This window comes from Ascidia mentula, chromosome 6 (assembly GCF_947561715.1).
Source record: "Ascidia mentula chromosome 6, kaAscMent1.1, whole genome shotgun sequence".
Lineage (NCBI taxonomy): Eukaryota > Metazoa > Chordata > Ascidiacea > Phlebobranchia > Ascidiidae > Ascidia > Ascidia mentula.
This window is the reverse complement of record NC_138571.1, coordinates 4,487,813-4,506,092: the sequence shown is the minus strand read 5'-3', so window position 1 is coordinate 4,506,092 and position 18,280 is coordinate 4,487,813. Positions and strand designations below refer to the sequence as shown.

The window sequence follows — 18,280 nt, the reverse complement described above, 5'->3', positions numbered from 1 at the left end:
ATAGCTTATCTTGGCATAGCTCTCGAACTTCTTATGCTTGAAGGCCCCATCTTTGTATTTCTATGGAAAAGAGTTTGTTGGTCGGGAAATACCCGTTTCGAACTACTGCGAAACAAAGCTAATTGTGTAACATTACAATGGGTCAGGCATGGGTGCCAGTGTTTTGGTTGAATGAGCGCAAATAAACAGGTTGCTGCCAGGGTCATTTTTAGCGAGTTTGGGGTAGTTTTACTATGGTTTCTAGGGTTATTAGTCAGGCAGTAAATTGGCAGAGGGTGCTGTTAAACATGTAGCTGAAAAACTACCAAAATAGTGAGGTGGATTTTGTGGAAAAATGAATCACAGAGACAGGGCATAAATTTTTTTCTGCCTGTCGAACATCTTAAGAAAAATTTTACGCACGATATTGGCGATGTGTTTGTAAAAATGTTTCATGTTATTTCTACATTTTTGGGGAGTGTTACATCGCCACTATGTTATGTAATGTATTGATAATTTGACGTCAGCACAATGTACCGTTGTTACGTCACAAATACCGCTGTTCCCGCAGAACACGAGTGCATGCCTGAACTGTTGTTGGCTGATTTTTAGTTTTGGTTAGTTGTTGTGCACTGCTGTAGGAAACTAATTTTATTTCTATTTGAATAAAGATAATTTGAGGCAATTTAAGTGTAATTTGTAATCTTCCAATATTGCTGTGTGATTGATTGGGAAGAAGCCGATATTTTTGTGACTCTTAATAAAGTTGACCCGTTCCTTTTGAAGAAGAAGTGTTGTGTGTTAAGAACCATTGCAGAAATCCCGTCTGTTGCACTGTCCGAGCGCAACCAGTCACGCCCGCCCGAGTGCCAAGGGTAGTGCAACATCGTTTCGGACTATTTGATTCATTATTAACCAGTTTCGAACTACTTGGATTTATTATTAGCCCTTTCGAATCATTTGGATTTATTACCATTCGAAATGTGTGATCCTGCTTCACCGTCTTCGTCTTCCACAGTCGAGGACCCGGCGGTTTTGCTAGTATCCAGCTGCGCGCACGCATGGCAACAATCTTGTCTGCGTGTTGAAGAGTTAATGCTGAAAATTGACAACGCTGTGCTTGTTAGGAATACCTGCCACAGCTGGAGAAACGATTTTCCGACCTGATTGATGCCTATGCGCCGCTTGCTGAAAACAGCGAAGAATTAGTTCTAGCAACACAGGATTGCGCGCAAAATGTGAACTCGACTCTCGTTTGGAGGAGTGGTTTGCCAATGCCAAGAAGTCAACCGGGCGTCGGAAGACTATATCAAGCCGATCGTCGAGCTCAGACGTTGACGTACATAGCTCTGTTTCCACCACCTCCTCGATTACCTGTCAGAGCATAGCCGCTCGTGTTAAACTTCAATTGGCTCGGGTGTCACAGCGCCAGGTCAATGAAGATGCCTTAATAACGAACCAGCAAGCTGATATGGCAAGGCAGCAAGCTGATATGACAAGGCGTCAAGCAGAACTTGAGGCTGAATGAAGAAGGAAACAGGTCAACGATGAGGTTGAAATAGCCGAGGCTGAGGTGGGTGCGTGGGAGGAAGAATCAATTGCTGGAGATCCCTATTTGTGTGACCCAATACATCCTCCCGTGACAAGTTCCTCTGTCGGGGGGCTTCGACCTGAGTTTAAAAGTGCGCCGTTAAATGCTTACCAACCTGCTGTCCCTGTCGTGGCACGGTCACCTCCAACTTGCATGGAAACGAAGCCGTTTTTCCCGCAATCTGTCAGCGCACCCGTTGCTAAGTCATATCAAGGTCCTGATCCCTTTCCTTCGAACATGCAGAATGGTGTTTCTCCGTCGCGTAGATACGTCCCGGAAGAGGACTTCGTACAACAGCAAATTGTTTTGCCCCAGCCCGCGGTCAGAAAGTTTGATAGTGATCAATTGAACTACTGGTCATTTGTTCGTGCTATTGAGTCCCATGTTCATAGCCGAACGAAGTCCCAAGATTCACGGCTGGTTTGTTTGCTGCAATTCTGCGAAGTCTTCATTGCTGCTAAGCTTGAGATCTATAGCAAGGATAAGATCTCAGGATTGAATACGATTACGGACAACCCCATATTATTGCCAACGCATGTGAGCGCCGACTCAAGAAATTTCCGCCAGTCAAGCAAGGTCGACCAAAGGACCTGATGGAATTTTGTGACCTGTTAGAAAAGTGTCGCAGCTCACTCGAAGATATCGAGGAGTACGCGAGCTTGAACTCCTTGGATACGTTTAGACAGCTAATTCGAAAACTTCCTTTCTGGCTTCAAGAGAAGTGGATCAAACGTTCCGTTCAAGTGCTCGACGAAACTGAATCCCAAGCCGGATATCTCGCCATTACAAATTTGCAATCGCGCATCGCCAATTCGTTGTTCGGTGTCGAAGCAGTCTACGAAAGCGCGCCGGAAAAGCCCGGCCCTGTTTTGGTAAAGAAGGGTCCTCGTGCTGCTGCGTACAACGTCTCGGTCAGCTGCGAAGTCAAACCCCACCTACTCCCGTTTCATGCGCGTGCTGTAACAAGTCACACGACTTGTCCAAGTGCCCGAAATTCGACGGAATGTCTCCCCAGGAAAGACGCGAGTTTGTTGTCACAAATGGCTTGTGTTTTAAATGTCTTTGTTTAGGTCATCGTTGCGGGAAATGCACGATTCGCAAGCCATGCCCGATAGATGGTTGCACTGGCACTTTTCACCACACAAAGTTGCATGGGGCTTTTCAGAAGAGGCGACCCGGCAAGATTACTGAGACCCCTGCCCCGAAGCCACCGCCAGTAGAACAATCTGCAACGATAATGAAAGCTACAACGAACAACTGCGGAGTCTACCTCAACGTCGTTCCCGTAAAGGTCAGACACAACGACATCGAGGTAAATACGTACGCGTTTCTTGATCAATATTCTACGTCTACATTTTGCGAACAAGGTCCGATTGATAAACTTGGTCTGCAATCCAAGGATCGAAAGATTTGTCTAAGCACTCTGACAGATCAATCGCGAGTGTACCAAGTCTCCACTGTGTCCTTCACCATCATGTCGCTCGATGATGGAGAGCCGTTGTTGTTGCCGAAGGTGCTATCCATCGACAAAATTCCCGTGTCGCCGAATAGGATCCCTGATGCGAAGAAGCTTGCCGAGTTTAATCACCTCAAGGAGTTACCCCTGCGTCGTTTGGAAGGGGGAACTGTAACGATACTGATCGGAGCCGATAATCCCGCAGCCTTCCACGTACAGTGTGCACATTCTGGACCGCAGGGGACCCCTTGTGCTGTAAAGACAACTCTTGTCTGGTCGGGAGATAGAGTGTTTGTGGAAGAGCGACTTCGGCGACGGGACATCAGTATTCGATATACCCACATCCAGGGAAGATCGCATTGTTTATGACATGATGAAGGCATCGGTAAAGCATCAAGATGGACATTTCTCCCATTACCCTGGAGACCTGGAATCGAAAAGTTGCCAACCAGCCGCCAGATGGAGGAAAAGCGACTGGTCGGTTTTAAAAAACGATTGTCCAAAAACGATGTTTTGCGAAAGGGATACGTAGACACGGTGCAAACGTACATATCCAAAGGATACGCTGAAGAAATTCCTGACAAAAAGGTCGTGATAGACCATCGCATCTGGTACCTGCCGCACCACCCAGTATTTAACCCACAGAAGCCTGACAAGCTTCGTGTGGTCTTTTATTGTGCTGCCCGAAGCAGAAGCGTCTCACTGAACGACGCACTGATGCAAGGTCCTGATTTTGTAAAGAGTTTGGTTGGCGTGCTAACCCGTTTTCGCTGTCAGCCGGTTGCCTTGATTGCCGACATCGAGGCAATGTTCCACCAGGTTCGAGTGGAACCTCGTGATCGCGATGCACTTCGATTTCTCTTGTGGTCCGGTGGAGATCTGACCTGTACACCGACGCCTCACTTTGATCCACAGGTTGAACTCGTTCTACGGCGCAAATCCGTTTCTTTGATATCCGATAACTGGAGAGGTGGCTGCTGAGTTGCCTCACTTAAGCAATGTTGTCGTTCCACGTTGCTTCAGGTCTTCGGAACTGAAACCTCCATTGAAGTATCAACTGCATCATTTCGCTGACGCATCTAAGAATGCGTATGGCGCCGTGACATATCTTCGCATCGAAGACGATCGCAGGACAGTGATGTGTTCTTTTCTGATTGGAAAATCCCGACTTGCCTCGTTGAACACGAAGACGATCTCTCGACTGGAGCTCACCGCTTCTGTGCTCGCTGCGAGGTTGGATCGCCTCATGAGAAAGGAACTAGACTTGCCCATTGAAAGTTCAGTTTTCTGGAGTGATTCCACTGCTGCAGACAAACGGTTTCCAGTTTTTGTCTCCAGTCGCCTGGCAGAGATTGAGCGACTGACCGACATTACGAATTGGAAACACGTTCCTACAAAATTAAATCCCGCAGATGATGCCTCAAGAGGTCTACCCGCTGATTTCCTTATCAATTCGAGTCGCTGGTTAAAAGGCCCAATGTTTTCCCTGGAGCCAGAAACCAACTGGCCGTCGCAACCGCCAAATGCTGCCGATGTTCCTGTGGAATTTCATCCGATGGGGAAGGCTGCAGCCTCCTGTACTGTTAACGTACATCAGCCGAAGCACCCCATGGATGGAATCATTGATCGTCACTCGTGCCTACATCGATTAAAGAAACCCGTGGTCTGGTGTATGAGATTTAAGACGTTTTTGGTGCATCGAAGGAAATTATCAGTTGTCCCGTCAAATAATACTGGCTTGTCTTAGTTGAAGTTCGCCGAGTTGGAACTTGTCAAGTACGAGCAGCGGAAAAGCTTTGCTTCCCTTCTCTCTGCATTAAGTGGAAATTCCCGATTGAAAAAGACTGACTGCAGTCGTTCCGTGTACAAGTGAAATCCTGTCCAGGTTGATCAAGTACTCTGTGTTGGTGAACGTTTAGTCAAAGCGCCGATTAGTTTCAACGCGAGACATCCTGCTATCATGCCTCATTCTTCGCATTTGACTGACCTATTAATCCTGGCCCATCATAAAAGAGTTGTACACTCCGGGATGGGACACACCTGGACTTCAGTTCGACAAGATCATCAAGGGCGGTGTTGCGGTACGGCGCGTGCTTGGAAAATGTCTGCAACTTCAAGAAAAATGATGTAGTCCTACTTGTGTGCGAATCTGAGTGCCGTTCTAAATCATCGATCGGTCGAATCATTGAGACATACCCTGATGAAAATGGAAAAGTTCGTACTCTACTCGCTTGGCCGAGCAGCGGTGTCTTTCGGCGCCCTATAACAAAACTGTGTCGCATCGTTGATTCTGATGAGCCTCCTCAACCTTTCCGAGCGATGTCAGCTCGGGTTGCTAGATGAACTCCGGGTTAACTGTTCGATCTCCTGAAGATACTTTCGGACACTGATTTCTCGCCGCGATACGCACGATATTGGCGATGTGTTTGTAAAAATGTTTTATGTTATTCCTACATTTTGGGGGGGAGTGTTACATCGCCACTATGTTATGTGATGTATTGATAATTTGACGTCAGCACAATGTACCGTTGTTACGTCACAAATACCGTTGTTCCCGTAGAACCCCAGTGCATGCCTGAACTGTTGTTGGCTGTGTTTTAGTTTTGGTTAGTTGTCGTGCACTGCTGTAGGAAACTAATATTATTTCTATTTGAATAAGGATAATTTGAGGCAATTTAAGTGCAAGTTGTAATCTGCTAATATTGCTGTGTGATTGATTGGGAAGAAGCCGATATTTTTGTGACTGGTTCCACAATAGTTCGGCAAGGAAAATTGTCCCCGTCTGTTGCAGAAATCCCGTCTGTTGCACTGTCCGGGCGCAACCAGTCACGCCCGTCCGACTGCCAGGGGCAGCGCAACAGTTAAGTTAAAAGCTGTTGTTTAATAGAGACTCGACATACAAATTTATTTTAAAGTTATAAAGTTAAACGACTTATACTGGCACCAACTTTCCGAACCACTTTTGCCACCAGTGTGTATGGCAAAAAATTGGCAACTACATCTTAATAGGAAAATTATTGCCGTCCAATCTTCGAAAAAAGAAAACTAGTATGATCGATGTGAATGTTTCAAGACCGATACGTTAGGCTAAATTGAGTAATTATAGTAATTCAATTCATGGACTTGGGTAGATAACAACAGCGTTGGTTTGTTCGTGGTATTGTATATCGGGGAAAAGAAATTTATTCACGCCCCCCGTGTCGAAAAGTGGCGTCGCTTGTCGAACACTTAGAATGGCGAAAATGGCATAAATCGACACCCTGCGCAGAGAGTATGCTCAATTTGTGATTTTCTGTTAGTTCCGACCCTTGTCTAGGAATTCTGGTCAAAATTATTTTTGAGACAACTACTTTAACTGCTCCCCCAAAGGCATTTTGCCCCCCTGTTAGACTTTTTTTTTGCTAAAAAAGCAACAAAAAGTGTAGATTTGTTTTGTGAAAAAATGAATCACAGAAAAACCCTCCATTTGCAACAAAGTGAAATCACCAACCCTCCTTTACACACTGCAGTTTAACACGTGACTGAAATGCAGCGAATTAACTATCAAAAGAACGTGCGAACGCAAGAGCGCGATGGCGAGAATAATAGCAGACCGAGAGAGAGAGAGCGAACGATTACTACGAGGGAGTTTTATAACGAAATGTCAGGGTATCAGCTACTTGTTTGAGCTCTGCAGGAAAGCTAAACTCCCCCTGCATCCTTTCCGTCTGGTGTTCCAGTGTTGAGTTTCAGGAAACATGCGGAGTGGTCAGAACTAGGCCAGGAAAAACATACGTGTTGCCACAGTAGTCCCTTTTCGTGAGTCATTAGACCCGGAAATTGTTTTTGGCAAACAAGAGAAACTGTCACCAGTTGCAAGGAGAACGACCTCCTAAGCTTAATTTTCAAGATTTAATTGCGAGATACGGCCTTCAAGGTTGCAGGCTTATAACCCTGCTAAAAACAGTAAAGTAAGAACATCGTGTCAGCAATCCAGGAATAATTTACAAACCATTAAAAACAAATCTTAACTTCAATCGCGCGCAAGTTAAAACTGGACAGGGTAACCGAAATATCTACATTTATTATGCAAGTTCTGATGGTTTAAATAAATTTTGTTGTAATGTGGGTAATCGGTTCACTGGGATTGTAGCCTATTACTTTTTCTCGATAGCCGGAGCGAGATCTTTACAATCAAGCTCTCGGTGAGGTTCGAACTTGCTATCCCAGGGTTAACCAGGCCCTGCTATCTACTTAAACGCAGCGGTTATTTTGCGGTTAAGACACATTGATGTTCAAGCGCACAACTTACCGAAAGAATAATTGCATGTTTTTAAGATTAAGACCAGATTATGTAATGAGGATAGGGCATGGAAGGAAACTTGGGAAATGAAAATGATGCAAGAATTTCAAACGTGGTGGCGTACCAGAGTCATGTAAATAAGTTTTTTGAAATAAGAAATTTATCCAAAACTTGACAAAGTTGAACTGACAAAGTCACAGACAAATTTAAAACAAAACGGAAAAGACAAATTTGCAAATGATACGAGTAATACACAGTTAATCCAAATTATTTTGCATCACGAATTACGTCATTGAATCAGCGTAGCGTGGTTATATGTAGTTGAATGCACATTTCATCGGAAATAGCTTGAGGAACTGCAAGCTAGAATGGAAAGTTACAAGTCCACTATTCCTCGCGACTTTGATCTGATGAGATCCTTCCCTGTTTGCGTGAAGCCACAACGCAAAGCACGAAACCTCTTAATGTTGTGAACACATGCAGCCAATGACTCAGCACTTTCATCAGTCAAATGGTTCCAGGACAGATCAAGTAACTCCATCTAAACAACAAAAGAACTTTAGGTCATGTTATGGTCGAAATTATCTAAATATGGCCAGATTCGTTTTGTAAGAATATAAACTAAAATGTATTAGATAAACACATCAACTTTCTTCTCGTCCGATTATTACGTCAATATTTGTATTCTTATTTTGCTGTAATTGTTTTGCGTTATCGGTGTGACGTCGTTCTGCATATACTTGGATAAGGAGTGGTTATGGTCAAAACGGTTCAAAGTCGAGCTGGTTTCAGCGGCAAATTGTAACATTTTCACAACCAAGATGGAATAGTCGGTGACGGTTAATCCTCAACTAAACACACATTGTCAGCACTACCGTTACCAAGCGATTGGATGCTGCAACTGAAAGTAGGTTACGGTTTTGCCAAGATAGACCTGGTACTCGAGTACAACATGATCATACTTTGTCCCGAAAGCCGAGGTTAGCGCTAGCACTCATCGAAGTCTGTCTTTTTAATTTTACCGGATTACAGGAAAAAGTTAATATAACGTTCGATTTCACCGGGTGTAACGATATTTATGGATAATATTTTTGTCAGAGGATTCTTCCAAGGAAGGACAGTTGCGAAATTTGCGACGCTTGCTTAAATTCTTAATGAAAACGATATAAGTTGCCAGTTAGTAAAATAAATAAGGCACAACAAATACCTTAGGATTTACTTACATAAAAGTTGTTGCAATGCTTACAGGAAATCGTTTGGCAAGATGGGCGCTACTTTTACCTATGATATTAAGTGCATAATTTTATGTGGTAAATGATCTCACATTTAATGAGGGGAAAATAATTGTGAATTCTGGTGCAAACTTGTCCATGTCTTCACAATTTTTATTACATGTGATTTGCTAAACGTTTTAACATAACATAGAAAATAGGTCACTGCTGTCGTCAACGCCACGTGGGGATCACTTTTTAACATTGACTCAGTTTCACTGTGCGGTAATTCACACAGTACAATTTCAAAATTCGACAATGACATCACAAACGCTTTCACAATGCACTGTAATTTAACTTGCATTGCATAATTTGTAAGGTGTGGTGTACTAAATACACTTTGCCAACTGTAACTTTCCTTTTTTAATTGCGTTTGATGTTGCTTCGTGTGTGTCGGGCGAATTTCGACAATGACATGAATAAACATCGTTGCTTCGGACAGACATGAAATCACTCACCGGTTTCCTCAACAGTTGAATCCTCTCGGATAGATATTTGGCACCAACGCTTGTCAGGCCGCATTCACGCAGATCCACTTGTTGAATGTTTTGGATGCAGTATGCTACGTAAGTCGCCCCGAGGTCTTCTATATTGTTGCGAGTGAGGTTGAGCATCTTGAGCTGGACGAAGTAATATCCAAGATAAACAAAGTGAAAACAACAAGACAGATAAGTGATGTCAAAAAACATAATTGTGATGTCGAATCAAACAAGTAGTAGTTATTTTTAGTCAAGCGTGAACATTTGTCAACCAGATTTAAACCAATTCCTTTTTTTAGTTTATTTAAATGGGACAGAAATTGGGACAGACGAAATAAAAGTTTTGTACCAGAATGAATGACGGAGGAAAAACGATTTCCGATATGAAAACATCTTACGACCACCCGTGTAGAACTAGTTTGCTGATGAGACTCGGCATGCGAAATTTTACATTGTGTATTTTCGCACATTTAAACTGCTGTTCGCATGCATTTTGACTGATTAATTTCAAAGCGCTATAAATGAAAGTTTCAACCATTTTAACTGGCGACCCTACATTCCAACAAATAGTGTTTAAAGAGAAATCTGTGCCATGAGACCGTAACGCTTCGCATTGCACAAGGGACTATCACCTAGAAATTTATTTTAGTAGACTTTTCCCGTTTATTGGTGCATATTTTTTTACCTTCTCACTACTTGTTAATAGATATACACATACAGCGCCTTTTAGCCTAAATGCCGTGAAGCTGCCCACTAAAGAAATGATTTGATTTGACTCCACTGCTGAGTACTGTTTCAGACATTTCTTCTTCTACAAACGAACGATCATCCAGCCAATAACACTTTAAATTCGACTCCGAGAGCAGACTTATGTATTTAGGAAAACACACGTTTGCCAGAACAGGCGGCGTTAGGTTTAATCTGTTCCAAGCGCGTTAGTGACTGCGCGAGTAACTTCCACCGCGGGCCAGTTGCTCAATCAAGTGTCGAAGACTAGTTGGGTGTCAGAGTAAAATGACACAGAATGACAACGATTTGACAGAGTCAAGTGCGAACGGGTATTTAACAAAGTACAATGGAAAAAAGGTCTGTCGTCGAGCCGAATGCCAAAAGACTGTGCTGCGAGTTAAGCAGGAAAACCTAACTCCGTCTGCAGTCTTCGATCTGTCTGTGCTCCAAATGCAAAGAATTAAGTTGAAAAACATGCGTATGGAAAGCATTAGTCCAGGGAACCATACGTGGTGCTACAGTACCGATACGGTAAGAAACAAACAGGTAAACGGTTAAGAAACAACTTTCGTTCTCGAAATTTTTTTCCATTTAATTTCATCAGCGACCCCCTTTCACTAAAACAAGCAGAAATTTACCTTAGGTATTATTGAATGAGGTACTACCCAAATATATGATTTGCAGACATCTTCAGCAGAGATGCTTTATTGTAGTTGGGGGTATAGTGGAAATATAACGGAAAAGCAGTACATAGCGACATGGCGACAGTCAGGGTTTAAATATCTATGCCTGTAACTTTTGTTTTCGTGCGTTGGATGTTTGCTTCGACACTCACAGACGTTCGTGTGCGTTGGACGAATTCCGACCAAAACGAAAATGAAATAACTTACCGATTTCTTCAACAGTTTAATCTTCTCGGAAAGATGTTTGACACCAACACTTGTCAGGCCGCATCCACTCAGTTCCACGTGTTTAATGTTTTGGATGCAGTCTGCTAAGTAAACCGCACCACGGTCTTCTATGTTGTTGCCCCAGAGGCAGAGATCAAGCATCTTCATTTGAATGAAATAATATCCATGTCAAACAAAGTGTGAATATAAATAACAAACATAATCGAGCAATGCTGTGTAATAACATATATGGAGGTCGGAGATTTTTTGTTCAAAGTTTGGTTCATGCAGATATAATTGCGTATTTTAATAAAATTACAAATTTAAACAAACCCAATTTTTCTTTGGTGAAGCAAGAACTTTCACCTAGTGCACTTGTAGACACCCTTGCATTTAAACTCAAAAATACGTTTTTAAAACTCCATTTACGTGATGTAGCAGACAATTTATTTTTTGGGGCCACATCAAAATTTAACCCCAAGATATCCTAGACACAAATCCAGACCGTTATTGCGTTTACCATACATTTTCCCATGTCGCACCATCAGTGCAAAATCACTCGTGAACACGTATTTGTTCACAAAATGGGCATCAGCTCCACTTTTGGCAGACCATTTCACGTTGTTAGCAATAAACACAAAATATTGTGACAGTGGTACTGTGCTAGCTTTTACACTAACGGGCACACTAATTTCCTCTTTGTGGAACCTTTCGGTGAACGTCAATCTGTTGGGTACCCTATATTGTGTAAAAGCTAGCACAGTGCCACTGTCAACAGCTGCACAGGTGAGACTTTACAGGTCGAAACAGTGCGTGAACACACCCTGTCTGCAGCTCTCTAAAGCATCTATAATAATAAGAAAACTGACTTCGGAAAATAATCCCGCCGCCACAAAAGGACATCAATCTATTTTTATACGACATAAAGATATATCGGAAAGTTTGTTGTGTCTCAAATACGTATAACCTCAAGCGACTTTGCAACCTGGGTTTAGCTGCCGTACTTTCCGCTACCACAAAATGACCAAACATCGAAATAACACAGATTTCCCGCTACGGATGCAGTTTTTTTTCAAATAATTCATTTATTCGTTGAAGAAGACTTTGTATTGGAGGAAATTAAACTGAAAAATTGCGGATGGGGGGAGTCCCCTGCGCCCCCTTCCCCGGATTTTCGCCATGGGTACAGAAAGGCATTAACAACAACTTACCGGTTTGCTTCTCCTTTGAATCACGAAGGTGAGATTTTCGACGTCAGCAGGAAAGATCGATGAGTAATTGAGGTCGATCTCATCAGGGAGTAAGGAGGACACGATTGAAGTTATCACATCATCGTTCGCTTCATGCGCCCAGCTGCAACATTGCAGCGTACCTTTCCTGGTTAGTTCATCCATAACCCACGATGCGAGATTTTCCAGCAGCTTTTTCTTGGCGTTCCAGTCTTTGCTTGAACATCCGGGAACTACGGCTTCAATATCGTTGAAAACTGAAAAATTACAAATTCCGAACGCGAACTTGGCAACAACCTCCCATCTGTCCTTGATAAAGCGGGTGTATTGTTTCTTGAATTCTTTTAAAGGCATGATCGTCATCAGGTAAACCGCAGCGAAAAATTCTTGCCAAATCAGATGTGAAAAATATCTTCGTTTATGTCCGTCCAGTATTGTCAACTTTAAGTTTCCCTGCTTTGTAATTGAGGTATTCAGATAAGCATGAACTGTTGTGTCATTCAGTTTTGCGGTTCTAAAATCCTGTAACTTGAATACAACTTTCTTGTTCCGAAATCCGCTCCAGGCCAGTTTTGACAGTTTGTTCAACTGTGGATTGCCATGCTTCAGATGTTCAGTCTGTGAGTATTGGACACAAGTGGATGCCAGAACACGAGTAAGCGAAACAAGCTGACTGTCATCATCATGACTCAGCAGATAGTTGACGGTTAGTATGAAATTAACTGGAACGTAACAGTAAGAGAACATATTGGTGTTTTGTTTAAGTTTTTCCTGTACAGAGTCATATCTTGCACCGCATATTTGTTGTCCAAGTTCTCTCTGTGAATTCGGAGTTAAACCGAGTATTTGAACAATAAACCTTGGTCGATGTGAAGGATGGAGTTTGTAGAATGGAGCTGCTCGTGACGTGAATATCTTCCGAGAACGTGGAAGCAAATTTCCACTCAACAAATGCTTGAGATAAACTTCTGCTTTGTTTTCTTTATCCAACAGAGGAGGTGGAACTGTACTTGAGAATGATTTAAAAGCTGCTTCATCGACTCCGTCAAAAACCAAAAGAACATCTGGATCACCATTGATTGCTTGCATTATGCCTTGAGCTACCTCTGGGGAGTATTCCCAGCTAAGTAGCATGGTGTGAAGGAGAAACCGTAGGAAAATCATGCTTGTTTTGAAATTAACGTTTCGGATTACAATGTAGAAAATAAAGGATATGTTCCCAAACAACTCTCTATGTAAAGCTTGCAAAGCCCACTTTTTGCATGAAGTTGTCTTGCCGATACCCGCTTGACCGACAACACCAACAATATTTCCATGCTTTTCCACGTATTCCAGTTTAGCTTCCTCTTGTTCGGGTTTGAATTTCTGTTCTGCTTCTTCTTGTGCTGTTTGCATAGCACGAGTAAACATTTCTTCAGGGCTGATGTCACCGGATGGTCGATCGTAAACTTTTGCCAAGTCCTCTCTACGGTGGTAATGTCCTTCTGCTTGAAACTCGTCATCAATTTGTTGTGGTTTACTGACTATGGATAGGTTGACTGGTGTTATGTTTCGTTGGGTAATTTCTGCAAGTGATGATTCTTCACTGGCGATGTTCTCCACTTTATTTTCTAAAGTTGATTTCAGTTCTTCGCCTACAACAAGTTTTTTTATTTTTTTATTTTCAAACCTTGTTCGTACAATATGTCAGGTGTTTTGATTAAACAGAATAATGGATGGCCTCAGGTTGGTTTGTGATTTTACATAGTAGGCAGATTTAACCTTAAATCCGTTTACTTTAACATAAGGCACATTGTTCCCACGTAACCAAACAGAAATACTAAACGTAACAAATTCACATGTGCCGATAGAACTATGGCGATATGGTTCATCGTGTTGGGATCAGACTAAACCCAAGTCCCGAAACGACTTGAAGTCGAAACGCAATGTACGAAATGTACGAAAACCAATCAAATCTTTGTAAGATTTTTACGTAGTTTAAATGGTGTGGAGGAAATGGTAAAGTTATTATGTTGCTTTTTTAGACGTAAGTTTGATTATGTTGAATTGTCCTTATTTGCGAAAGTTTGATTGGTTTGGTTGTCTTTATGGCTGTAATTTCACTGCCTCCACTGGGTCTTCCACCAGCTATGCACGTTTTTGATCAGGCCTTGGCCTAAACCCAAAATATAACTGCTTTCATCGTTTTTTCCCATGTCGCTTTGTAGGACGTCACGTTTTAGGGGCTTTTTTATATACTTGTGTTGTGCAGAGACTATCTTATTCTGCCTTTAAAAGTCCAACCAATTGACACCTCCCAGGAATAGCTGTAGTTTAGGACGATTTTGGGCATGACACGTCCTGTTTTCTACTTTGTGTCTTTGTTCCATCTTGCAAAAGAAAACACTACTAAATATTTTTGAAAACACTACTAAATATACTGCTATTTTTGCTGCCAGGCATAGTAATTAATGAGAAGTGCCAGAAGAGCAATTCCCATTAACTACTGAATCTATTCATTTCAGTAATACCCAAACCAGTAAAATGCTTTGTAAATGATCAAACTTACCAAATTCATCAGGCCTTCCGCATTATTTGTTACCATCAATTTACTTTTTATTCATTATATCTTCACAACGAAAAACGTTGTTTTTATCGTGTATTTTTATGTTTTTACGTTTTAAAACGTTTGCGACCCATTCAAAAATCGCATTTGGGGTTTTGTAAGCTGTATGGTTAGGGTAAACCTTTAATATCTCCCTCCTCAAGCGATGAGACGAATTTTAGGGTAGCCAAAAACATTTCGGCCACACAAGTAATCATTCCACCACCGGTGTATGTGTGAGTTTTCAGTAATCTCTGAATGAAGTGTTGGCAACGTGATTTCAAACTGAAGCTGAGTACTTGTTGACTGGTGTAATGTGTACATGAGTAACTTTGTTTGCACACTTTGAAATGGTGTTGGCTGTGTACAACTTGTAATATATGATGTACAAAAAGCATTTCTTCCACACCAAAGTACATTTATTCGCTGTCCGACGAGCAACGTTAAACTCTAGAATTGCAAACAAAGCGATTTGTACTCAGCATTTTTTTGATATTGCGTTGTTATTTAGAAAAGCAGGATACTAAACTTTTCAGACTTTTACTAACTTTTACTGTGGTTCATTATTGATGCTTCCAGGCACATTTTCTTCTGGCAGAAATAATTTTATTCTTGTGTTGTTTCCAAGTTAACTTATAACATCAAAATAAATTTGTACCCTACGAATCAATGAAGAGTCGATTCCGACTCAAAGCCTTTATCGGAAGCTTAAAATGGACAAGGTTTATCTAACTGACCTCACATAAACAAATTTTATTTGCAATTTGAGGTTTGCTGAAAGTTAGATCAACCTTTTCGAGCAGTCGATTAATTAAGTTTCCCAGAACCAAATCAAATCCTTAGTAATTTTGAGATATTTTTTAGATGTTTTATGCTGGTAGATGCAATCCCTAAAATTTGGTCGCTGACAACACTTTAATCTTCCAATCTTACATTTTTCCTGTATTTGTGATTGAAAGCTGGGTTGTTGTGGTGGTGTAGGTTGAACAACGTTGACCTGTTGTGGTGTTGTAGGTTGAACAACGTTGACCTGTTGTGGTGTTGTATGTTGAACAATGTTGACCTGTTGTTTCATCATCATAACTGGTGCGTTGAAGACTGGTCCAGTTGTGTGAATGTTTTGGTCGCCAAGAACAGATCCTTCTCCTTGGATATTCTGCACGTATTTGAGTTTAATGTAAGAAAATCGTTATGTGTGTTTGATGGACAATTCTGCAAAGAATTTCTGCATTAAAGTTAACAAAAGTACAACTTGTTTCTTTCCAAAATGGACGTTGTTTCGTTTTTCTGCACGTGTTAATGTAAGTTGCGTTGCTGATATTACAAAGCATTTTTATCGACAAGATAAGGCCCACTGCCGTCGTATGCGCGTCGTAAGGGCCTTTTACGATACGACGGTTACGACCGCCGGAGCAGTTGTACGCCCACTGCGTCGGAGCGCCGTCGGATAAGCATTCGGCGGCGTCCCTTACGACTAAAGAAGTCACTCTAACGACGCTACGATAGAGTAGAATTGAGTTCTACTCCTTCGTACGTCGTAAGCACATCGTAGCGAAATAGCTTGTTGTAGAGTTGAAAATATGATTCGCTGTGCTGTTCACAAGTGTTTTAGGATTGTTTTAAATCCATCGTAGCGAAATATATTGAAATTGGGTTGTTTTTCACATAATGTATGTTCTGTATGAGAGAGCTTATGTCATATCTCTTAATTTTATAAGGACCAACATTCAAAAACCAACATATTAACTTTTTTTGTAAATAATAGCAGCAAACTATTTACAACTGTTTCATGTTGTAGATCATGTGTTTTGAAAAGGTGAATTAATTTTGATTGCATCAACATTGTGGTTGTGGAGCTTACGGGTACAACACGATTATAAAACCTAGTTAGGTGCCCAACGGATGACGGTGATTGTATAGTCACCACAAAGTGGAAGTCTTTGCTTGGCCGTTTGGTCAGCAAAGTCGTCTTATAGTCACAGCAGCTGCACTGATGAGACCTTTTAGGTCTGAAAGTTAGATCAACCTTTTCGAGCAGTCGCTTATACACAATTCATATTATTGGCTCCACATTGCTGATTATAAAACCGTCTTACAATTTCATGTTCTCCATGTGATACTGGAACATTAACCAGGTTAAGTTGGCTGGTCGTTGGTAGAACATTAAACATTTGTTCTGGGTTTTCTACATGTTCAGGAGCAGTTTGATTCACATCTTCATCTGTATCACTCGATTCCTGACTAGAGCTATGTGGTGATGAGTGATCCGTCGTTTGTGATGACTAAGCAAAACAATACAATACAACATTGTAGTAAAGTTACTTTTGTAATTGCAATCTCTGCATTGTTCTGTCTTACCACTACACGATGTGCAGATGTCCCTGGAACATCAACTATGTCATGTTGGCTGGTCGTTGGTAGGACATCCAACATTTGTGAGATATCATCCACATCTCTTGAACTCACTTCATTGGTATATGAGTGTTTCAGAGATTTTTAATCAAATTTAACTGGTTTGTGAACGTGTCTAAAGGTCATGCTACAGATGTGAAGTTTGCGAAGGAAATACATTTAAACCACGTTTATTTTGCAAAAGGCAAAATTCAATGGCCACCGATAAAACCTCAAGGGTCCGTATGATGGTAATTCTCCGGTCGTAGGATCGCACCCGGTTACACTTTATGGGAGTAATGGGTTGCGACAGACCACATTAGACGTTAGCATTTACTGATACACATCTTTAGTAAGCTTTTAAATCTAAAGATTTGATTTTAACGCTACCTTGTCGTTGAGGTGAAGAAAAAGACATATTTATGTGCAAAGATTTGATTCGATTTTGATTGTTTCTGAAACAAAATGGAATAAATGTTTGCAACCATGCAAGACTTTCGGACAACTGTAATAAGAAACGTTTGAAATTTTTACTTCCCAATGGAACATCAACAATTTGTCATGAGGAAAATTAATGTTTTCATTTTGACGACAGTAAAAAGTGAAATAGAATTATTACAATTACCCTTTCCGAAATTAAAATATTTGTTAACCCTATAAATGGTCGCAATGACCAATATTCGTAAACTCAATGCATGACTTACCTTATATTTGTGCTTGGTCAAATTTTTTAATAACGCTTGATCCTGGTTTAATTCACTTTCGAGCAAACTACAAATAATTTATTTCCCTACAGTAAAACCTACTTGCCAAACCTGCAGGTTATATTTAATTGCACAAGTCAAAAAGTCAAACACACAGCATTTAACTGCTGACTTGATTATTTCAATAACAAAACCCAATTTTTAAAAACAACAAAGGTTTGATAAGCTGCAGACAGGGTGTGTACACGCACTGTTTCGACCTGTGAGGTCTCATCAGTGCAGCTGACTCAGTATAGGGTACCCAACAGATCGACGTTGACCGGACAGGTACCACAAAGTGGAATCTATTGTGCCTGCTAGTGGAAAAGCTAGCACAGTGCCACTGCAACAGCTTCACTGATGAGACCTCACAGGTCGAAGCAGTGCGTGTACACACCCTGTCTGCAGCTTACCAATATTATTATGGCTTTTTTGCACATATATTGCATTGGTGTTTTGCCTTTAGCGCTATCGGTTACCAAGCAGATCTGTTTGGCCATAGTGCGCTCCACAGTGGTTCGTCTCTGTTGTTTGTTACTCAGTATAGGGTACTCAACAGATCGACGTTGACCGGACAGGTACCACAAAGTGGAATCTAGTGTGCCTGCTAGTGTAAAAGCTAGCACAGTGCCACTGCAACAGCTGCACTGATGAGA

General features: G+C 41.5%; 1 protein-coding gene and 1 pseudogene across 1 annotated transcript; one reads left to right on the top strand and one right to left on the bottom strand.

The window, feature by feature from the left end:
* The first annotated feature begins 960 nt into the window (after nucleotides 1-960).
* Nucleotides 961-4,773, top strand: LOC145906944 (uncharacterized; annotated as a pseudogene).
* A 2,911-nt stretch (nucleotides 4,774-7,684) lies between these two features.
* On the bottom strand, nucleotides 7,685-17,299 carry LOC145906943 (protein NLRC5-like). The gene is made up of 7 exons (XM_082994395.1): nucleotides 17,272-17,299; nucleotides 16,849-16,955; nucleotides 16,587-16,772; nucleotides 15,424-15,646; nucleotides 11,889-13,540; nucleotides 9,038-9,199; nucleotides 7,685-7,849 (listed from the first exon to the last, which is right to left on the bottom strand). Exons 1-7 carry the CDS (start codon nucleotides 17,297-17,299, stop codon nucleotides 7,685-7,687), a joined length of 2,523 nt encoding a protein of 840 aa, XP_082850521.1.
* Between the last annotated feature and the right edge of the window lie 981 nt (nucleotides 17,300-18,280).